We start from the raw sequence: 23808 nt of genomic DNA on the forward strand, positions 1-23808 counted from the left end.
CCGTTCTCACAGAGTAGCGCACCATTTCACAGAAACCCAGTGATGGGTCCAGCCGCTCACACAGTCGGAGGGAACAAAGAACAAGCTTGAGAAAACAAAGCCGGTGCAGAGAGGACAGCTTCCTACCCGTCTGGATCCTGGTCCTGTGGGCATTCCTTGGTGTTAAAAGGTGCCTTTCCCACAAATGTCCACCAATGGGAGCGTGTTTAATAAGGGCTTGGATTGTTGGTTGAGTGTAAGCTAACCTCGGGCTCTCTGGGACCCCTACAATCTGATAGACCATAGCCCAACAGTTATCCAGACAATGAGAATATGTCTCTTATTACTGATTGACAAACACACACCTTGCCAAAGACGACCAATGGAAAGATGGGCACCGCTGGTATTGGCGCGGCTCCGCCTGGCTCGACTAGCTTTTTTGTAGCTTTCCACCGGTCAAAAACCGCGACAACCCGGGTTGAGTCGTACTATTTCTAGTCCCACCCCTGTTGAGGTTCCAGCGCTGTGGACCCGGTACCATACGGTGACGTGAAAACACTGCAGACGACTGATTGGTCAGGCAGAATCGTGTTCACTGTGTCTCTGGATACCAGTTTAGTGGCGCTTACCTTCTCTTGTGTGTAACGTTATTTCCCAAACTCTCCTGTTGTTTCCAGCAGTCTTTTGTCTTGTTGCCTTCAGCTCTGGTGAAATCAAATCGATCTCCTTGCTCAGGCTTAACATGACAGTTGCTTTCCGTCACGGGTTTTCCTTGCGACTGGCCGGGCATGTAAATAACAACAAAGAAATATCCAATCTCCTATAGCTAGCTAGAGCTCCTAGATGGTCTCATTTGCTCAAGTAGCTCATAGAGGCACCAGTACTTTCATAACCAGTTTAAAAGTTCCATGTAGGGATACAATTTTTACGTTACAAACAGAGGGCGGAGGGCAGATATGCGGCGTCGCTGTGACGACCAGTTGTGGGCGGAGGGCAGATTGAGCGAGCACTACTTGCGGTGGAAGCAGAGAGGGATGTGGTGTCTTCTTTGCAGTTGAAAGGATGCAGTGGGAAACCTCACCTCTCCACATTGTTCTCTGCTTCCTTCAAACATAGCAGATGTTAGATTAATGTTATTGCTATGCTTGTGGTTGTATGTTCATTTCCCTTTGATGTTATAGCTACAACGGTATTGGCATTCTATGTTGAATTGGTACTCCTGAGGAGAGCAAATAAATACACAGGAGGAGGCCACTTCAAAGTCCAGCGGCATGCAGCCTCCACAGCTGTAGAGGCAAAGCCTCTAACTCGGTCCTAAAGAAGTATTACATTTGGCAGAGGCCATTTGTGTAATTAAGTACACTATCAAAATAGATTAGTATGGAAAGAGATTAGTGCCAGCGGAGATTGTATTGGAATTGCATAAATTGTGTCACGGTCACATTCAGCAAACAAAGGCTTTGTAACACACAATTTGAGATGTAATGAGATTTAATGTGATTATTATTGAATTGAACTTTCAGATATGATTTCAAATTCAGTTTGGTAAATTCAGCTCCCTGAGTCTGAGATAACCTGCCATGCATTCAGGACCTGCACACCCCCAGGATGCTGAAGTGGGCTGGAAGAATCACGGCCGACCCCTCCCACGCCGGACATAAGCTCTTTGAAATGCTCTCCCTCAGCAAAACCCCTCGCCACAAGAACAGCTTCTTCCCAACTGCCATCAGCCTCATCAACAAGGCTCGAAAGACCCCACTAAGGACTTTACCACCACCCCCCATATCCCCCGACCACAGCCGGCCCCAACAGCAGGCCAGAATCCCCCCAATGACATGAACGTACCCCCGCCCGCCCTCCCCACACACACTCACCATACGTTACTTTAAAGTAGCTGCAACTGGACTGCATACCGGTAGGTTCAGAATACATGCTACAGCATGCGCTGGGACGTGTCATCAGTGATGTTGACTGGGGTCGTGGGGTGTTTCGGGTCTGACAACATCATACACCCTCGCCCAGTAGACCCAGCCGAGGCCGATTACGACCCCGACCCGCGTCCCAGAAGCAGCCGCTCACGGATCAGCCTTCCTACTCTGTCTGCAACGTTGCCCGCGGAAGGGTTGATCACGCCCAATCCGCTGCAATAGAGTTTAGTGCTACACCGCAGTATTGCGAGACCTTCGGTGCATGGAGGTCTAAGGCCCTGTGGGGTGATTCCAGGCCGGGCACCTCCTTCGTCTCACCAGAACCTCCTGCGGAAAAAGGCAATCCTACCATGCCGTACCATGGGCAGGCAGGATGCCTCAAGGAGGCCTGTGCGCTGCACGTCATTCACCTGCGCCGAGCACCTCGCTCTAGCCTGAAGGACCCCAGGCCGCACCGATGTTTACGCAGATTTTCAGGAGGCTGATCCGTAGCGTTTGTGGATTTCTCCCTCACGAGAGAGCCAGGCTGGGGTGCTAAAACCCATCCCGTACCGGATGCCGTCTCTCCGGTATCTTACTTACAATAATGTATAGCCGCTTCTCTTACCAGAATATTTTTACTCCATTGTTTTACTCATATTATTCTTACACTGTGCACCTTTTGGATTGGTATTTCCTATTTATCACTCAGGACCTTCTAATTGTGTATATTGTATATATTGGACAGCACTTTTAGATTTTTCTGTAATTTTATCTAGATTTGTCTTCTGACTATTGATGTGACTGCTCCGCTGCATACACTATTCAAGTCAAATTCCTCATATGTAATCTGATTAGTGATTACCTACTGTGATTCTCATTCTCATAAGGGATTATGCATGCTTGTGATATTCAGGAACACCTTGGCTTCTTCTACCTTACTAAATATGTAAAATATGTGAATGCTGCAGGCTACACTGCCATGGTGCAATACACTGCTTTTAAACAAAGCTATCTGAAAGGTAGCTGCACTGATGTAGGCTCATTGATCTTTACAGCTGTACTAATAGGACACAATCTGTGTATTTGGCTGAGGAAATGAAAGAGCGGCCATTTACACCTGACACTAACAGGCTTTTGCTGTGATCAGATTGCGATCAGACAGTGCTTGACCACATTAACCTGATTACATTTACACCTGGTATTAATATGTCTCCAGTGTCCACATTGAGATCTGATTTTGATTGCATCAGGCAAGCTCCATAGCGTAGAGCAGCAGGAAAACTGTGGTGACTGCTGTTGTATATGGATTGAGAGGACCAGTGGCGATTCTTGAGTCTGTTGGGGCCCTAGGCAGAAATTCCCCGGGGGCCCCTCCGACCAGCATTCATCGCCATTATCATCATCATCAGCAGTATATAAATGGGAGCTAGGGCTCTGTCTGTCTGTCTGTCTGTCTGTTTCTCTGTCTCTCTGTCCCACTGTGATAGTCCCACTGTGATGTCATAAATCCCACTGTTATCATCAGTGAAGTCATAAATCACTGTGACATCATCAGTGATGTCATACATCCCAGTGATGTGTGAGTGTGACATCATCAGTGATGTCATAAGTCCCACTGTGACATCATCAGTGATCAGTGATGTCACAAAAAAGAAGTGGGAGTCTGGCTTCAGACCCCTGTCTTCAGCCATGGACAGCTCGATGTTGCCAGCTCCAGGACACGTGATCCAGCATCCCTGAAGTATGCCATCAAGGAGTAGCCAGGGCGAGGCCGCGCAGCAGCCGAGCTGTGTATGCGAGCTGCAGGGCCAGCTGGGCCTGGGCAAGCTGCAGGGCAGGCGACTTATTCAAGTATCTCCCCATAGGCTACTAAAATAACAGCATCCATTTATCTGCTTAATCAGTAGGCTATCAGCTCCACTGTCTTGCTTTTTTCCACATCCTCTTTTATCTTTTGTTTTGACTTCCAGGTATAGTAACTGCTTCATTTCCTTCATTCACTTTAAATTCAAGATAATTCGTGACTCATGCAAGTTTGACAGGAATGACTCACGTACAAATTTGCGGGGGTGGAGTCCCTTATGCACAGATGTGTGTAGCTGGAAACTGAATCTGAATGACTGAAACTAAATTTGAAACTATGAATTCCAAGCCATTACATTAAATCTCAAATTGTGCCAAGTAAATACAATGTTTAAGTGTTGTAATAGATACAAAAACAATATGCAAACAGGAAAATAGTAGATAAAACTGGTATAATCCATTCATGGTATAATCTCAAATTACATGTGTAGGGACTACACGGCCCCGCCCCCTTCCCGTGACGTCAGGCTGGGGTTGCCTTTTCCTCACCAGAGGAGGTCGGAGAGATTATTCGCGGACACACACCGAGGGCGCGGCGGAGCATCGTGCCTGGCTGTGCACAGGGACAGAGGATAGGCTATTGACAGCATTTTTAGAAGTTACTCCTGCCTTAATAACCAATTACAGAGGTTATCAAAAGGCAAGTTTTTTTGTTTATAGGGGAGGTAAATTAGGGCAACTTTCAGGGCGCACAATGGCTGAGAAGATAGACATGGAGGAGGGGAAGACGTCCAACGGCGACGCGCACCTCGACGAGCCGGTGGCCAACGGCTTGACCAGCTGCAAGAAGAACGGCCCTGAGCCGCTGGGCCAGCGGGTGAAGAGGATAGTGATGGCCAACCTGCTGGTCATCCTCACCGTGGCCGGGGTCATCATCGGTGTTTTTATCGGACTCGGTGTGCGCAACATGGAGCTGAGCAGGACCCAGATTATCTACGTCGGCTTCCCCGGCGAGCTGCTCATCCGGCTGCTGAAGATGATCATCATCCCCCTGGTCGTGTGCAGCCTGGTGTCCGGAGCGGCCAGCATCGACCCCAAAGCCCTGGGCAAGCTGGGCGGCTGGGCTATGCTCTTCTTCCTGGTCACCACCTTGATCGCCTCGGCCATCGGGATCGTGATGGCTTTCATCATCCAGCCGGGCTCGGTCACCGGCACGAAGCCCAAAGTGGCACTCTTGGGTGACGACTTGCCCCAGCCGAAAGAAGTGATCGACTCCTTCTTAGATTTGATCAGGTGAGTCAGTCAGATAAACGTGAGTGACCTAAACCATCCGAACGGAATTGGTCACCTGTCAGCGGGCTTTTTGACCCTTGCCCCCCCCTCCACCATCTTCCCCCTGCAAGGATGATAAAGTTCTACACGTGGCAGAACCCCCACATTTATGCCATTGACTTCAAGTGCAGCTCTCTGTAAAGTAGTCAGCACTTGGCAACAAACTTGTTAAAGTTAAAGACACAGGACCCTCTGACCTGCCTGGTCAGATCATTTGCCTTCTAGAACCCACAACATGTCAGTTTTATGTCCAGGGGGAATAAGTCAAAGTAGTCTACTAATGAGCCGAGACATTTCGCTGTGTGATTAGTTAATTCCTGTGTAGGTCTACCAGCTGGTTGCTGTGTGTGTAACCAGTAGACGCAGTTGCATCAGCCCGCCCATGTCATGCTGTGCGTTCACTCGTAGGATTAAAACTCCCCGCGGCTGCCCCGCTTAAAAGGGAAGAAGTCATTATCGTATTCTTCAAATTATATACCCATGAATCAGTTCAATCTAATTTCGTTTAGTTTTTCCACATTTGTGTTGTCAGTACACGATGTGGTGTTGAAACAGACACGTGTAGGAAACATCCGCATGTGTTTGGCGGGTGTGTGTGTGATGACTGGGACATAGAGTCCTCTGCTGTGTGTGAGCCTTCCACGGGACAGCCCCTCCACACACACAAAAAGTAAAAGTAAAAGTTTTTGCTACAGAGACTAGGAAGAAAATCTAGCATATTGCTTTTTTGATGCGTTGTATGGGGGTTAATGAACAGATGATAGGCTATTAGCCTTTTTCACTTCCCACCCAATTCACCCATTTTGTGTCTAAAATGCAGGAAGTAACACAGGTGCCAGCAAATTTTAATTTGCTTAATTATGGCCCCAGCACTGGAGCACCTAAATTGATTGCAAGTTGGAAACCCTCATTAATGTTTTGCTTGCACCTGTGTTACTTCCTGCCTTTTAGACACAAAATGGGTGAATTGGGTGGGAAGTGAAAAAGGCAGATTATGTTACAGTTGGGGTTAGGTTAAAAGCACAACTATTTGCTACTGTTGCAACTTGCATGATTGCATCATGGTTTTTTTTGGGGGGGGCGGGGTAGAGTCAGCTTCGGCTACCCAAACTCACCATCACAGCCTTACATTATCTTCTGAACTTCAGCTATAAAGGGAAGCACAGTCATTCAGTGCCACACACAAACAATGAGCTGTCAAGATCCTCCTCTGACACATCATCGCAAATCTCACAGGTTCTGTGTCCAGGGAAACCAGTTCCTTTTCTCTCTCAGTTCACACTTTCATGCCCAAATCATCCTCTACCCCAGATAAGAGAGGCAATTCAATCATAGGAGGTGATGAAGTGTATTGAATAGAAACTTTGTGTAATTAATTGGCCACTGTGTGTGTGTGTGTGTGTGTGTGTGTGTGTGTGTGTGTGTGTGTGTGTGTGTGAACACTTTGGGCGGGGTTAACACTAACAGGTGTGTTCCTAGTTAGTTGTCCTGTAGGAATGTTTGCCAGGAGCACAAAGAGCAACAGACACTTCCCCTCAGCGTTGCTAACTGGACCCTGCTGCGCTCCCCTCTTGTCATTTCGTCTCCTTAGCCTGAACATTCTTGGAAGCCCTCAGTGCTATTTTCCATGAATTGTGCGATTGTGTAATTTTGAAGTCATAATGTTCAAACCTCCCTCCTCCTACACCACCAGTCCTGCCAACTCACACTCAAAACATTTCAAACACCTCAGAGACAGACGGGACAAGCAGAGAGGTAACAGGGACAAATGTATCCATTCACAGGTTTAATTTGTCTTTTGGGTTTAAATTGCCATCAGCAGCTCTTATACACGTTGCAATATTTGGTCTGGGCTGTAAAACTGGATGGGTCAGAAGCATCGCTAGTCTGATTCTGTTCATGCTTGAAATGAAAAGTAGCCTAGAATGAAAAGTAGCTTAAATATCTACAGACCATTTAATTCTAGACTCAGTCTGTTTTAGGAAGGCCTTAATATCATGATCTCACTGCATTAGGCTAGACTGACTCCTTTTCAAGCTATCCTTTTCAAACTAACGAGGAAAACAATTTTGGTCACACATGTCCACAAACACACACACACACACACACACACACACACACACACCAGCAGGCGAGCGTGTGACTCACTCGTGTGTCTCATTAGCCCTCTGTGGGTGGGTGTCCTGGTTAGTTTTGGCAACAGAGAGACTGTGAGGGAGCGCGACTGAATGGCTGCTCATCAAAGCAGAAACATGGCCTGGTCCTCAGGCGCACACACTCCACTGCTCTTTTCATCAGTTTTTTTTCCTAACTCCCACCACCAGGCGATCACACACACACACACACACACACACACACACACACGGAGCTCAACACATGCAGTTGTAGATGTCTCCGATGTGGGCAGGTTGTCCCTGCAGTGTTGTGATGTGAGTGTGGCATTGGGCGAGTCAAAGAGGGGTGTGGACCAATGTCTTCCTGTAACCGGGTCCAAGCCACTCCCCCACATCCTTGTTGACATATTTCTTATCTCCTGGCTGTGTCTGTTTTTCCCCCTCCTTCGAACCATACATACCTACAGTCACAGGTGTTTGCTATCAGCTGTAGCTCGCGTCACCTGTGTCTTTATATAAGCTACAGAGAACAGTTAGCAGTAAACATGAACATTATTAGCATTAGGCTATCGTTGTGGTTGGTAAACAATACCAACCACACACGCACGCTGGCGCGGCTGCTAAATACTTTATTCACCCCTCAAGGGGCAATTTGAGGCAAGCAAACATGTGCTAGTACACGTACAGTTCATTCACACACGTTTAAATGTAAAAGTATAAAAAAAAGACTAATAATATGACAATATCAGAGCAAGGATTAATGGCAGTGGTCAGTCTACAGCTGTTGGCCAACAAGATCCAAAAGAGTCGAACAGAATGTGTGAATTTATCGCACACGAGGTCAACGGACCATTTCGTGTACGGTGGCTGTTCACAAGTCTTCCTTCTGTTTGTGTTAGTTGTGCATACAGGCGTGATCTAAAGCACATTCCTGATGGCATTAGCTTAAAGTAGTCGTAGCGGACGTGAAGGTTTGTTGATTATCTTATATGCCTTCTTGAGGACCGTGTCCAGCGTTTTTTCATCCCCAGTCTCGGCCCAGATCCGGCATGACGTGCGTATGTATGTGTGGTGTAACAAGACACCAGGAACACGTCAGAGTAGTTTGCTTGCCATGAAAGCTCAAATATTCACCAGTCGAGTCGAGTGGCACACAGTCACACTCCCACCTAACATCTTGTGACAATGACACGTGTGTGGTTTGTTGTCATGCCAATCTATTCATGTGTAGATGACACATGATGTTATTCTATTGCCCAACCAGTCTGGGAATAGAATGCTTAACATACTGTACAGTATATTTTAGCCTACTGTACTGTACGCATTCCATAGAGGGCCCACTGTGGGGTAGGCTAGGCTGTCAGGGTTGAATGAATCTGGGCTCAACTGTGAAAGGGAAAAATTAAGTACCAAATGTGGGTGTGTGTGTGAGGTGAGTGACAAGATCAAAGAAGGTAGTGTGTGTGTGCTTAAAGAGAAAGGGGAGATAGTGGAGACAATACTGCCATATTTGGATATCATATTTTTCAGTGGTGGTATGCTGCCCCCCCCCCCCCCCCATAATTTAATTGAGAACTGTACCAGGCTTCAAGTTGTAATTAAACACAGAGGGATGGGTTTGTTCAGGATTCACTTCTTTGATTACAACCAATGTGTACTGTACTCTACCTTGCAAATAAAAACACTTAAATATAGGATTCACTTCTTTGCCAAACATCCAGACCTGACCCAAGTGTTAAAGGGATAGTTCATATTTTTTTTAATGTGTTTGATGTATGAGGTACTTGCCGACAGTCAGTGTACCACATGCAGTAGAATGCAGCCGGCACGGTCCCAGTTTGGAGAAAAGTCTCCACAAGCCCTGAGATGCCAAGTTGAAAAGATGTCATTTACACCCGTCAACTTGGCATCTCAGGGCTTGTGGAGACTTGGATTATGCCAGGTGAGCAGTGCATTATGGAGGCTTTTTTTCCTGTTGTATTTTACGTTTTTCCTCGTGATCCTGTTCACACTCAGCAGACAGCTCTACTTGCCTGATGCAGCCGGTCTCATTTCTCCATACTGGGACCACGCTGGCTACACTCTACTCCTGCATGTAGGCCTAGTACACTGAAGTACCTCATAGTAGTACAACCCCACATCAAAAAAAATCTGAACTATCCCTTTAAAGCCAGCTATTCTTAAAACATGGGACAGGACATGCTATGGATCGCAGGCCTTTGTCTTGTAGGATCACACATTGCAAGAATATGTCTTAATGAGAAAAATGTACTGGACTGAAAAGGTTTAAATAAAAACCATTTCTTGTCATATCAGGCAATTTAAAAAGTTATCTCTACTAAATACATTTGAAAATATCAATATAATGGCACAGGTCTAAACTACTAAAAGACTAAAAACGATGAAAAAATGTCTTAAGCAGAATTCAGCTAGCACTCCAAAGCTGCTCCTATCGCGCGGTCACATGATGTTTAATCCTGATGCACTGTGGGTAAAGTGAGAGACACTTGGAGTGAATAAGCAAATCGATGAATGAATGGATAACGAGCTCGAGAAGTTAATCCCTCATTAGTCTAAATCCGTTAGAGAGCGGGGGTACATGGAGTTCTTGGGAGATTTGATGTGAGGCTGGGCCCACAGTATAGCTATGTACCCTGTGTGTGTGTGTGTGTGTGTGTGTGTGTGTGTGTGTGTGTGTGCGCATGTTTGCATGCTTGTGTGTGTGCTTGCTAGTGACCCCTGAACAGCGCAACAACGATTTAGTGATTATCGGCTAATAATCCAAACCAGCAGCATTGGCGACAGCTTGGATTATTGGCGGGATAGAAAGACCAAAAGGGGATTAATAGTGAAATTCTCTCAGTTATTTCCGCATGATCGACCTCGTGGTTCTGTCCTCGTGAACCATGCACTGGTGATCGAGTTGTATAGATGTACTAGTAGAAAGAAATGGCAGTAAGAAGTACCGCTGAAAATGTGAAGTCGTAGAATCCGTAGACTCCCGCACACTGACTTCACTTTAGCAAGACTTTTAATAAATGAAATACAATACAACGTTTCGGTCAAATGACCTTCATCTGGTATGGTTCCTTTGACCGAAGCGTTGTATGTATTGCATTTATTAAAAGTCTTGCTAAAGTGAAGTCAGTGTGAGTGCGAGAGTCTACAGATTCTACGACTTGTCCTGTTCCTCCTATGCACCTGGCATACACGGTAGTGCAAAGATAACGTTTTACTGAAAATGTAAAGTAAAAAGTAGGACTCTGATAGTTTAGTTGATTTGCACTTTGCTACCCAAACAATCCAAACTTCATCAAAACCAACAGGAGCCAACTTCTGTTATTACAAAAGCCATTGTCTTTTAACAATGTCACTTTGCTCTCTGTGTTCCTGCGAGTGTTCAGCGTTGCTCTGCGTTTACCTGAAGAAAGGAGAACAAATCGAAGGCCTGAAATAAACACTTTGGCTTTCACCCTGCTTTCTCACCTGTATCTTTTTCATCCGGACTCCTCAGCTATTTGATGCATGTTGTGATTGTGAACAGAAATTAAATGCGTATTCTTTTCCTCCCTCTCCACAGAAATATCTTTCCCTCCAACCTGGTGTCTGCTGCCTTCCAATCGGTCAGTATCCCATCCTGATTCTACGATTTCATTTGATTATGGCACGATTTTATTAAGCAAATATTTAGATAAGACTGATTTGGCTCCACTGATCATACTATTCCTTCTCTCCGGTGTAGTATGCAACCAGCTACAAGCTGATTACCAGGAATGGCACAAATGGACTCCCCAACATCACAGTGGAGAAGGTGAGCACAGTGAAGAGCACACATAATAACGTGGGCCATAAACAGGCCACATAAGATGAGTTGCCACATGGTTTTGAATGCATGTCTGTGTGCGTCTAGGTGCCCATCGGTACAGACCAGGATGGCATGAACATCCTGGGCCTGGTGGTGTTTGCCATCGTGTTTGGTGTGGCCTTGAGGAAGCTGGGAGAGGAGGGAGAGATCCTTATCAAGTTCTTCAATTCCTTCAACGAGGCCACCATGGTGCTGGTCTCCTGGATCATGTGGTAAGGGTCTTAGGATAAGGAACACAATGACAAAAGGGTTGTGGAACGTGTTGAGGATGTTCAGTGAGCGCGAGGGGTTTATTCTTTGTGTTACACTCCTTTGCAGTTTGTGTCACCGTCAATTTAAAAAATGTCCTTATTTCTTTCTCTCTCCTGTTCTCTCCATCGTTCTACAGGTACGCCCCTCTGGGTATCATGTTCCTAGTAGCTGGGAAGATTGTTGAGATGGAGGATGTCGGCACACTGTTTGCCAGCCTGGGGAAATACATAGCGGCCTGTGTGATTGGACACGCCGTCCATGGCCTCCTGGTGTTGCCAGGCATTTACTTCATCATCACGAGGAAGAACCCCTTCACCTTCCTATGGGGGATATTCACTGCCCTGGCAACTGCCTTCGGGACCTGCTCCAGGTAACACGAACGCACTACTCCTTCTTTCTTACACGCATGTTTTTCCCCCCCGTGTCATTTCTTTCCATACGCTCATAACTTCTTGTCTGGTTTCTTCTTCTGGTTTCTCCTGTCATTTCCTTCCATACGCTCATACCTTCTTGTCTGGTTTCTTCTTCTGGTTTCTCCTGTCATTTCCTTCCATACGCTCATACCTTCTTGTCTGGTTTCTTCTTCTGGTTTCTCCTGTCATTTCCTTCCATACGCTCATACCTTCTTGTCTGGGTTCTTCACCCTGCAGCTCTGCCACCCTGCCCCTGATGATGAAGTGTGTGGAGGAGAACAACGGCGTGTCCAAGCACATCAGCCGCTTCATCCTGCCCATCGGCGCCACGGTCAACATGGACGGCGCCGCGCTCTTCCAGTGTGTGGCCGCCGTGTTCATCGCCCAGCTCAACGACATCCCTCTCAACTTCATCCAGGTGTTCACCATCCTGTAAGGCCTGGAGATCATCGCTCTCATGTGTTGTATCTATACACACATACTTTAGTATGTAGCTCTCGCTTAAAATAAAACCGAAACGGGTCCTCAGTCTCGCAATTGGACGCAACTCACAACATCCTCAACTGAATTAAATTGTCACTTACTTATCAACTGGTTCAATACATTTATACTCACGCATTTGCGCATTTACTGTACTACAATAGTGATTTGTTGGCTTTGCAAATGCCATATATTAATCTTTCATGTGTTCTGTCAGTGTCTAACGGTGTCCTCGTCTCTCCGATTGTGTTAGCGTGACCGCCACCGCCTCCAGTGTGGGAGCAGCAGGTATACCAGCGGGGGGCGTGCTGACTCTAGCTATTATCCTGGAGGCAGTAGGACTGCCCACCAATGACATCTCTCTCATCCTGGCTGTTGACTGGCTCGTGTGAGTATACAACCTATCATGCTCCCTGACACACGCGCTTCCCCATTTCTGTCCATTTTTAAGCATAGATGTGTTGGGCAGTTAGTCACATGCCACATGACCTCAGCATAAGTAAGTAATTTTAGAAACCACAGGGAGATATTGAGATTGAAAGGCATCACCTCTGAGCAGCAGCCAGATATATCCCCCCTGTGGAGTGTAGATACTGGTGGTGGCGGTGATGACTCTCTTGACACTGATGGGTCTGCGAAGACTGGGCGGAGACGGGGAGGTGGAGGGGTGCGCGATGACGGCAGCAGTTACAGATTTGAGCAGGCTGAAGTGCATAGAAAGAGACACATTTAAAGGGACAGCAGCAGCCATGTGATTGGCTTACAATGGAGGTGTGTGAAGATGTGTCGCTATGCCATTGGATAGTTGAGGCCAGCTGATTATTCAATTAATGCCGGAAGTTGACAGGCTTACTTTGAGTGTGCGTGCAAGATAGGAAGGTGGGATGAAATGATAAGAGAACTACTACTGAAGCATAAATGTGCAGATCACTGTACAAGTACAATGAAAATATGTTCTGAGCAAAAAAAACATAAGTGCCCAGTTAACTCATTGAATGCCATGGACGTCCTTCGACGTCCAATTAAATAGTGACGTAGAATGCCACGGACGTCCTTCGACGTCCAATGCGTTTTTTGACGGTGGGACGTCGATCAAAGCCTTCCGCAGCTCCTGTACAACTATAGTAGCTATTGGAGGTGTATAACCTATTTTACGGACTCATTAGGTGGCGACAGTGCTTGCTCGGTGCAGTCCAGATTAGAGACAGGTCCGAGAAACAGCCTAAAAGCCGTGGATCAAAGACAACCCGATGCATGCTCCCAGAGCCATTTGCTCTGTCGCGGGAGCTGACATTGGCTCCGAACAGGAGTCAATCCGCGCTCACAACTGAGCCCCTCTGTCCCTGTCTGTCTGTCTGTCTGTCTGTATAGTTTCTCCAACCGATTAGCAGCCAGGAAAGCAGCCCCTGACGCCAAACCATTCAGCAATCCGGGTTGGCTCTTCCCTGCTGTGGCGCTGAGAGCCGACAGCAGCACACAAACGCAGCACTCCGAAAATATAATGGTTGCGTGAGGCTGTGTGCAGTGTGGGGAGGAGTTTACGGGGGGAGGGGGGGAGGGGGGTGGTGCACGCAGGGCATCACACAACAACTACGTCACTACATCAGAAAATATTATCTTCAGACTCAGTGAATGTGCTTGAAATGCTGCATTTCACAAAAGGCGGATTATCTCAGCTAATAATTTGAAAAGCCTGAAAACGCTGAAAACAACCTATCTTCTCCGGCTCATAACTAAAGAACGGAAAATGGTATCAATAAACTTTTTTTTGCTGATGATACAATAGAGCCAGCTCGTTCTTGTGCGTGTTCGGTGTTTACATAGTAATATCACACAATATTCTGTGGGCCTCGAGAAATCACTGAAAACGCTCTGAAAACTCTGGCACTGGGAGCATCCGTTCTCCAAAAGTGGCTGGCACTGAATGAGTTAAAGATAAAACTATACAAATATAGACACTACAGATATAAGACACAAGGTATAAAACCGATAAGAGCGGAATGATGCCACTATGCACAAAACAAACATAAAAATAAAAAACGTATAAATGACTTCATCCCCTCTCTTTCCTTAGTGACCGTACCTGCACGGTGCTGAATGTGGAGGGCGATGCCTTTGGAGCGGGTCTCTTGCAGTACTTTGTGGACCGCACATCCAAAGGCAAAGAGGAAGGGGCGGAGCTGAGCGAGGTCAGGCTGGAGGAAGACCCGAGTGCCGCCGCGCCCGAACACTCGCCGCTCATCGGGAAGCGAGGTGGCAAGGGTGATCCAGAGAGCGTCGCCACGTCTGAAAAAGAGTCTGTGATGTAAGCAAGATGGTGGCATCATCGATGACCCCCCCTCGCCTGTTTGACCCCGCTGGTTTGGAACCTGAAGCCCCTGTCCCCTTTCCCTGCCCCAAAGAAAAGTGAGTGGAGAGAGGCCCAGACGGACTAGCACTCAAAGACCAACCCTCTCTCCTCTCAACATGCAACTTTTCTGTCAGGGGGAAGGTCAAAGGTCAAGGGTGACATTAGAATTAGAATTGTGCACATAGACTCTTCTTTATTATGCGGCAGCATTTTTCAGAGCCGTCATTTGGAGTAATTTACCTCTAAATGTTTTTCTCTCTCAATTATTTCCTTGTTTCAGCTTCTTGTCATCCAGAAGAATAGAACCTTTTCTGTGTGTCAAAACGTTTCTTTTTCAGTCGCCAGCCTTGAGGGCTTTTATCAGGCCCCGTTTACACGGGGAGAGAGGGAGGGAATCTAACCAGAGCCTCAAAGTCTGTTAACTCTGCTTGTATCTGTGATGACACCATGTCAATGCTTCTCTTATGTACATTGCTTCTCTCATAGTGGGGAAATGGTGATGGAAATGTTCACAAGATTATATTTATACTATTCAACAAACACACCACATGAAATGGCATCCTCTGTATTGTAGAAAAAGCTGAATGAAGGACCTTTTTCTCAAGGACTCTGAATATAACTCAACAAACACGCACGCACGCACCCACCCACGCACGCACGCACATGCCACAATTGACCTCCAAGCACTTGCCTCTCCAAATGGACCTCAGTGCTTTGGCAGGCTGCGTAACCTCAGGTTGAATTGTTGCTTAAAGACTGTCCTTCCAACTTCTCCTCAACCTTCTGAGACCAAAAAACGGACACCGCAAAACTGTAGATCATCTCACTCCACTTTTAACAACACCCATTGAAGGTTCTGGGGAGATTTAGCCCAATATTGACCCAAAGTTGTTGCTGTATGGGGGGTCCCCGGAGGCTTAGCAAAGCACAAGTTGGTTTCAAGTCGAGGAGGAACATTAGGTTTTGATTTAGAAAAGCAGCGTTGTGTGTCTGCATGATGCGGTGTGTAAGGAAGAGTACTGCTACTTCTACATTGTTGAGTGGCAGCAGTAGACTGTGCATATATGTTTTTGACTGTTGAGGCCTAACCCGGAGGATCCAGGTGAAGGGTAAGTGTAACACCCTAAGACATGAATATTTATGTTTTGGCTATGATAAATGGTCAGAACGCATTTTATTCTTAAAATAACTGAAATGGCGGCTATACGCTGCCATGCATGTTATTTTTTTTAATTTTCTTGCCTCTAATTTGTAATGATTTTAAACGTATTTATTTCTGTAGTCAAACAACCCAAAGCAGACTTTAGCCAATGGTTTGATCGTCACTGCACTGAGTGTAGTGAGGTCAGTTTTCTTGTTTTAGTCAATCATCCAAACTGGCATCTTACTAAAGTGTTTTTATGATTTTGTAATCATTGGTTGGTGATAGCTTTTTATTGTGTAGACTTGTTCTTTGTCTTGTTTTCAGTTTGTGTACGAGAGTCTGGACTGTGTGTGTCTCTGTCAGTTTGTTCAATCGGTGGGAGAGTGCTACGTGGGAGAATGTGTGTGTCATAGCTGTGATGGATAGTGTTGATAGGAACCTAAAGAGATATCTTCACATGCAACATATAGTATACTACCAGTCAAAAGGTTTGGACGCAACACATGTTGGAATAGTGAAGACATCAAAACCATACACTAACACAAATGGCTTTTTGCAGTGACCAAAAAAAGTGTTGAACAAATTCATACACGACCATTAACTATTTATTTGTCTAAGATGTATTTCAAGCCTTTAAATCAAAAATGGCTTGAAGAGAATGAGAATAAATTCAATCGAGTGTCCAATCTTTTGCCTGCTATAGTAACACTTCAGTAACATTAAAGTTGCACTATTAAATGTTTATTTGACGTTATCGTTTCCACCCATACCGTCTTTGTTAACTGTTCAAACATACACCAACTGACTGGGGCATATGCTTTTTATACACTAGAGAATGTATTGGGTGGGAAAAAAACAATGTGTTACAATGAACATTGTCTTTTATCAGCTTTACATTGAGTTGCTTTGTAAAGAGATGGGCTCTGTCAGTGAATCGCAGGACATCCTCATGATGAAATGATAAGCCTTGCCTCACAGTAGCTACTATTATGCAATTTCCACTCTGTTAAACAGCTTTGTTATATGTTGGTGCAAGGCTGTTAATATGGTTATCATTCCATAGGACTCTCAGATGGTTCACTGTGTGTGTGTGTGTGTGTGTGTGTGTGTGTGTGTGTGTGTGTGTGTGTGTGTGTGTGTGTGCGTGTCTAGTCGGAGCGTGTTGTTGGTGTTGAGTAAGAGCAAAGAACTTGTGTATTGTATTGTTACAATCTGAGTGTACTCTCTTTTAAACAATAAATGTTTTTTTTTATTTGGGCGTGCCCCTTGGCTGTTTATTACGACGTTTCCTCCACTGGTTTTCTTCATACTCACACATTGCACATGGCCAGCAGCACCACTCATGTAAACCTTGTGAATGAATGAGCTCCCAACACATTCTCGGTTACACCCAGTCTGTTCCAAATGACATTCTGTGGTAACCTAGTGGAGGGCAGGAGTATTTACACAGGGTTCTCCTGGGCCTTGCAAATCCTTGAAAGATTGTGGATTTGAACAATATAAAAGAAGGCCTTGAAAGTTATGGGGGCGGAGGGGGGGGGGGTCTCTTCAAGTACTTGAAGTAAAACGTAGCAGCCAAATTCGTCCTTATGCCTCATAGTAGAAATCTTTGTAACCCAATGGGGCAAATTGGTTCTCCATCTAGGATGAACTCTTCACATCCTTTAGGGGAAATCCTGTAATAGATTTGTGTTGATACAGCAGCAGTTTTAAGATGATTTCACCAGGATTTGTTGAGCTGGCAAAGCTTACCAGCAACGAGGCCTCTGTGATGTTTACGTTTGAACAATGTCATGTTGTCCTTGATTTTCACAAAACTAAACCTTGAAAGATGACGGAAGATTTAGTTTGGTGAAAATCAAGTCATTGAAATTGATGCCCGAGTCGCCGAGTGAGCGTGGGAACCACTGATATGAGTATACATAGGAACGGTTTTGGGCAAGTTACTTTCAAAATGTAATATACTACATATTACTAGTTACTTTAATTTGAAAGTAATAAGTTACTTTACAATATTACTGTCTGTGTAGAGTAACTTGTTATTACTTTTGCATTACTTTCACCAAAATAACAGCGGTAGCAGAATGACATCGCCGCCCCGGAACCGCATGCCAAAAAATAATTTCAACCATTTTGAAGTCAGTGTAAACCGTTCCAAGATTGTAAATGTCATCCTTTTCCCTTGCTATTGTCATGTAGTGGTTATTTGCATAAGAACACAATTTGATTAGGAAATTATTGTATCTTTATTTAAATATGTGCTTTGATAAAAAAAGATGAACTCAATTTGTAACTTGTGTTACTTGACAAAGTAACTGGTATAATATGACTGAAATCCTATTTGTAATAAGTTATATTACTGAGTTACTGCTAAAAGTAATATATTACATGTAATATGTTACTTTTGTAATGAGTTACCCCCAACACTACATAGGAATAGGAAATTCATTCGTCACACAACTAGTCTGTGGCAAACATGTGAGCGACATTCCTGTGATGTAACATTCCTGTTTCTCCTGTCATTAAATGTTCCACTTCCAAGGCTCCTGCTGCCATATGGCTGAATAACTCACCCGCTCCTCCCCTCCCTTGACAGAGTGGTGACAATTTAGTGCCAAAAGCCACAGAATATTTAAGTGTCTAATGCCACCTAGTGGCCAAAAAGTATTGCGCTTGTAGGCTGTCCAGCGAGACTACATGTCTAGTCACTGAATTTTCCAGCAGTCCTAAAAGCAATGTCCCATCATAAAATTAAATTAAAATATGAGAGATGGCACTGTTACAACGGCTTTATTTTCCCAGTTTATGAAATGGCACAACACCTTGACAGTTGACACATACACAAGTAATGACACTATAGGAAAACATGTGGTTCCCCAGAAGTGCTGGTGTTTCATGTGTAATGTTTGTCTCTTTAAGACATTTTCTTTTAATATTTCACCAAATTAAGACATTTACATTTCAGTCAATACAGAACACATGCTCAGTAGTAACACATCATACGTAATCGAGCAACGGGTTGATATTTAATGGTGTGTTTTCAACATAATACTACCAACACCTCATCCTCTCCAATTACCAACGACACCAGATATCGAGGTAGGATATGCTCCTCATAACCATACTACAGATGTCAGGTACCAAACGGCATCCATGTACAGTAACATCCATACATGGATTGTGCAAATCTGAAAATAGAAAGTGAATCAGTGCAAAAAAAAATGCAACAGTCATAATAATACTTCATAAAACATATTTTAAACAAAACCACTCATAGATAACTACTGTACAATACCTTAGATATTGCTTCAGATAATGTACATTGCAGCTTTCAATATTGAGATGCACATATTTTAGATTATTTTCAGTCAGTGTTTACCATCGTTTCAGCAGTTTAAATCTTCACACTGTACAACACATTAGGTCTTTCTTTACTGTGACCATGTCGATTTCACACGAGAAACGTAGTCGTTATTTTGGCACCGTACGTTCCATCTCTTTTGGGCTGGTGTCCAAAAGCTTGGGTCAAGTCTGGATTTGCTGTATTGTTCGGCAAACAAATACAGCACAACATAAATGGGCCAGTCAGTCAGTCTCTTGTCATCTCTCATAACTTGCTTCTGTCCAGCCTCTTCTTGGCAGGGTTGGGGTACTGGGGGTTCTCGATCACCCCCTCCCCGAACTTGAGCTCCAAGAAGGCGCGGTGGTTGTTGGGGCCGTAGGCAGTGATGCCGGCGAAGGGCATGGGCACGAGCGGCTGAAGGAAGTGCTCCGGGAACTCCACGTCTTGCTTGTGCTCTGTCCATGTGTCTTTGGTCATGATGCCGTTCCGCGGATAGAACGGCCACAGGTCCACATGGAGGTGGTTGGCCTCGCTGTACTGGACACGGTAGAAATCCCCCTCCACCGCCCGCTCCCAGACATAACCGTTAGCATCCACCAGAGAGCCCGAGTCTAGGTTCTTCAGGTGATCACAGTTGGGTATGTCTTCCAGGTAGATGCCCAGGTCCACATCATAGTCCCATGGGATGATGTCTTGATGGCGGGCCGCGCCCAACAGAGTCCCCCCCTCGAGCCAGTAGCGCACACCAGAGCTCTCCAGGATGTTGATGACATACTTGGTGGTCTCCCGGAGTGCCCGCAGACAGCAGGGTGGGGTCCAGCGCTCCAGGTAGAGGTAGTCCGGGGTGTCGTCTCGCACGGTGCCGAAGCAGCGAGGCGTCTCCTTACTGCAGCCGTGCCACTGCTCCTTCCCGTCGTGCAGCCGAACACGCTTAAGCCCGAAACTCCTCATCAGCTTCCCCGTGGCCTCCTTCAGTCGAGTGTCGGCCTTCCACTGATTGTGAGCGGAGCTGAAGAGGGGTCGGTGGTTGGCTGAGAAGCAGGGGCTCTCCAGCAGCTTGACCTTCCAGCCTCTCAGGGAGGTCTGGATGAAGAGCGAGGAGAAGAGGGGCCGCCCCAGAGGCACCGACAGGTTAAAGAGGTCCTCGGTACGGATGAGGACCACCGCGTCCCCCTGCAGAGCCGTACACACACTCCCGCTGCTCCCAGACGCCGCCGGCGAGTAGGTGGCCGTCCACTCTCTCAGGCTGACCCGCAGGTGGAGGCACTGCACGGCGGATCGGGCCAGCACCGACGCAGCCACCAGCCTCACGGGCCCCCCGCCTTCGCCTTCCAGCTCCCTGATGAGCCTCTCCACAGCACGGCCCTGCTCCAACTCCACTCCGTCGGGCACCAGCAGCACGAATTCCGTCTGGACGTGGAACTCTGGCCGGTGAGCTTGGGGCGGCTGGTCGGGGCTGGGGGAGAGCACCAGGAGCCGAGCCCCCTCGGGGAGCGCCAGGGGAGGGTAAGGCGAGGTGTCAGCCACAGCCAGGAAGGGAAGCTCTGGCCTCTGGCGAAGGAAGGAGGTAGCCACATCCCCGACGTAATTCTCAAAGTTTTCAAACTCCCGAAGGAGCACGGTCACGCGGGGTCCACGACCGTTTCCCTCACCCCCGACCCCTCCGGGCCCGGCCAGTCCGCCGCCGTGCCCCACAAGACCCCCTAAGCCTCCCCCGAGACTGGAGGGCGGTAGGGCAGCCCTCCTGGTGCCCCTGCCAAGGTCTCTCCGCTTCTCCATCATCTGCTGCTGGGCCCGGGACACATAATAGAGAATGAGGAGGTTGAGGATAATGGCTCCGGTTAACAGGCCCTGGCAGAAACTGACACGCATGGCCCCTGGTGTTTACTTCCCACTGCCTCAGCAGTAGAACGTCAAGAGGAAGGCTCTCTGAGCGCTATGGTTCCACTTGAGAAAGCCAGTGGTTCTTAGGTCCCCATCAGTGTAGTACTGGAGAGGTGAGTCTCTCTGCTGAGGGTTAAGACAATCTGTAGAGGACAGGTAAAAAAAAAAACATGAACACAATTAAATTATTCCAGGAATGTAGTAGCTGTATTTTGTTTTTGACCACAGACTGATCTGTGCAGACAAAGATATCAGATGCCTTGACTAAACTTACCCTAATTTGGCCATGGCCAGTAGATGTATCCACTGACTTTAAATTCCATTCAAAAGCCCAAAGAAAAATAGGAACCATATCAAGGTAGGAAGAAATGGGGGTAACGTTTGCCCCCTCTGTCTAAAAAAATTAAAACAATTCTGAGATTTCTTGGGGCATTTTTGCCCTTGCTCCTGGCATATTTCCTACACTGTACATAATTATTAATAATAATTATTATTATTAATTATTAATTATTATTAATTAACCTGTGCAGCTTCCCTTCTTGTCAGGCTACCAGTATGATGTGTGGTCCTATAGAATAGTCTATACAGAAATCCAGTATGACTGGTATCTGCATTATAAATCAATAAAAGCTGGCTGGTAAAAATCCATGGCCATAACTCACCTTAGTTTTGTGTCATGCTTGTTTATTTACAAGATACCGAGTCGCCAACCCCAACCCATCGCACCGTGCACAACATTATCAAAAATAATTATGTATTTCTGCTTTCATGATCATATAACGAGAGCTGGTCCAGCTCAGCCAGCTCTGGTTACAGAGGAACAGTCCTGGCTAAATGGCTAAATCGGGAGCCGAAAACGCCGAGATCAATCGATTTACTTAATACTTGGGCGGATGTGCATTAAATCGGCTCCTAAATTCTGAGAAAGAAATCCAAAATCTCATGGCATGGACAACGCACCGTAGCATTCTATTCCCATAGTTTGTAGTTTAACGCAGGCTCACCAGCACGGATTTACCACTGTCAAGATAGCCGCAGTATGATACTTCCAGGCTTGGATTTTCAGAATAAAAGTCTACCTAACAAGCGATTGGATAGGAAGAGGAGATTATAAAATACATTTGAAAATGTGCGTTATGTTATGATTGTATGATGATGATGATTAGCCTATTTTTCTAAATTATGGGCTACTATTGGCATATATATATATATATATATACCGTAAATCCTCTAATAGTGACCGGGGCCTTTATTTACTGAGCCACAGAGAGCCCCGGGCCTTTGATGGAGCCAGGCCTATATTAGAGTAGAGGCCTTTATTTCTTAATAACTCTCATGGACATACTCCTTTAATTTTCTGACTTTTATTGCAAAATATTGCAGAAAACCAAACACAAAGCAAATAAATTAACTTCACAGTTACGGTAAGTTGTCTTAATAACGATCAGATCAGTAAACTGGAATACCACCGGTATTAGCAAAATATAACATACCCGGTAAATGTGCCCAATGTCACATAAAAACAAAACAAATGCCAGACTGGCCAGTTTTCAGCACAGTCAATAAGAACCAGATTCAGCTTCACAGTGACCTCACAGTGAAAATACGCCCTGTGGCAACAAAACAAATCAGAGAGGCCTGTATTGGAGGCAGGCCTTTATTTGTCCATGCAGACCTTGCCTATATACATATATATATATATATATGTATGCCTACATACATACATACATACATACATACATACATACATACATACGCGCACGTGCGCACACGCGCGCGCGCGCGCGCACGCACACACTCACACACACACACACACACACACACACACACACACACACACACACACACACACACCTCATATTCACGCCTACGTCTGTGGATGCCCACAAACACGCACAAATGCTATCAATAAGATGTAAATTTTTGGGTGGGGTTGGAAATATTAGCTAATAGGCTACATGTCTTAATAGATTATTGATTACCTGGTAATTACAATCAGTATTGTGATATACTGGCTAGACTATAGTCAGTAGATCACAATGCTGATTGCAACAATAATTATGTAAATACAAATATACTATTTCATTTTTATTGGGATATGTTTATCATAACATTACACAACAAAACTATTTATGATGAACTATTCTGAAAGGTAAACCAGAAACATACTTGCGGACTTATTATATCTTGCTTAACGGAACCAAAACCCTTGGGTGCTCACAAAATGGCAGGAAGTGGGCCCCCCTTGCGACATGTTCATTGTGTATCAGAGAAAACGGGGCCTTTATTTGTCACCCAAGACACAAGAAGGAGGAAATAGACATGACACGCAAAATAAGAGTCCCAACCAAAAAAACACTTGATTTGTGTGTGACAATTATCTAACAGGCTTTCTTTGATATTTCTTGAATCAACTTCTCCAAATAAAAAATGTCCTGAAATGTACCATATTCATATCGCACTATTTTTTTTTACAACTTAATCGATGACGCTTTATGTTGAAGGTCGGGAAGCGGATGTGTAGTAACCTATTACCAACTGAGTGGTAATTTTGCACTCTGCGTGTGAGAAAAGGAAGAAGAAAGGAGGGTAGCTATAGGTAACGGTGGTCTGGAAGTGCAGCTGGGTCTGAAGAAGAAGGGACGGGGGTCGGGTTTTTATTATACGGTATATTTTTTATTATTGTTATTCCCTCTGTCCATTTCCACCTCCTTATCCTGGCGAAAACTTGAACGGGTAAAATGGAGGCGGACAGATCCGGCGGAGTAGGGAACCCGAGCTCCGGAGGGCGCAGTAACCCGAACGGGCCCAAAGCAGCGCTGCAGCCGGGCCAGGCGCTGGGCCAGGCGGCCACAGCAGCCGCGGCGGCCGGGGCCATGGCAGCGACAGCCGGCGGGGCGATGCCCGGATCGTCGCAGCAGGCTCGGGAACCGCAGCAG

At 45.8% G+C, this 23808-nt stretch overlaps 3 protein-coding genes across 5 annotated transcripts in view; 2 read left to right on the top strand and 1 right to left on the bottom strand.

Annotated features, from left to right (window-relative positions):
• Positions 1–4278: 4278 nt before the first annotated feature.
• Positions 4279–23808, top strand: part of slc1a5 (solute carrier family 1 member 5) — a 402415-nt gene continuing 382885 nt past the window's right edge. The window contains exons 1-9 of one of the 3 annotated variants that reach the window (XR_014552704.1): positions 4279–4985; positions 10719–10761; positions 10881–10949; positions 11049–11215; positions 11392–11625; positions 11906–12100; positions 12402–12536; positions 14223–16764; positions 16795–16867. Coding sequence is in view for 1 of the 3 variants with exons in the window: in XM_083636915.1 (XP_083493041.1) it covers positions 4447–4985; positions 10719–10761; positions 10881–10949; positions 11049–11215; positions 11392–11625; positions 11906–12100; positions 12402–12536; positions 14223–14457 (1617 nt within the window). In the remaining 2 variants the exon portion in view is untranslated. Of the gene's footprint in view, positions 4986–10718; positions 10762–10880; positions 10950–11048; positions 11216–11391; positions 11626–11905; positions 12101–12401; positions 12537–14222; positions 16868–23808 lie in introns of those variants that run through there. The other 2 variants (XR_014552703.1, XM_083636915.1) reach the window with 2 other exon arrangements.
• Positions 19250–20857, bottom strand: fkrp (fukutin related protein; the record flags this gene model as incomplete). The annotated part of the gene is made up of 1 exon (XM_083637489.1): positions 19250–20857. One exon carries the CDS (start codon positions 20855–20857, stop codon positions 19250–19252), a length of 1608 nt encoding a protein of 535 aa, XP_083493615.1.
• Positions 23453–23808, top strand: part of strn4 (striatin, calmodulin binding protein 4) — a 26268-nt gene continuing 25912 nt past the window's right edge. Inside the window, exon 1 of the mRNA XM_083637343.1 lies at positions 23453–23808. This exon is cut by the window's right edge and continues 111 nt beyond it. Coding sequence (XP_083493469.1) covers positions 23611–23808 — 198 coding nt within the window. The 5' untranslated portion in view covers positions 23453–23610.

The sequence above is a fragment of the Poromitra crassiceps genome (genome assembly GCF_964638095.1).
Source record: "Poromitra crassiceps genome assembly, chromosome: 5".
Taxonomy (NCBI): Eukaryota; Metazoa; Chordata; class Actinopteri; order Beryciformes; family Melamphaidae; genus Poromitra; species Poromitra crassiceps.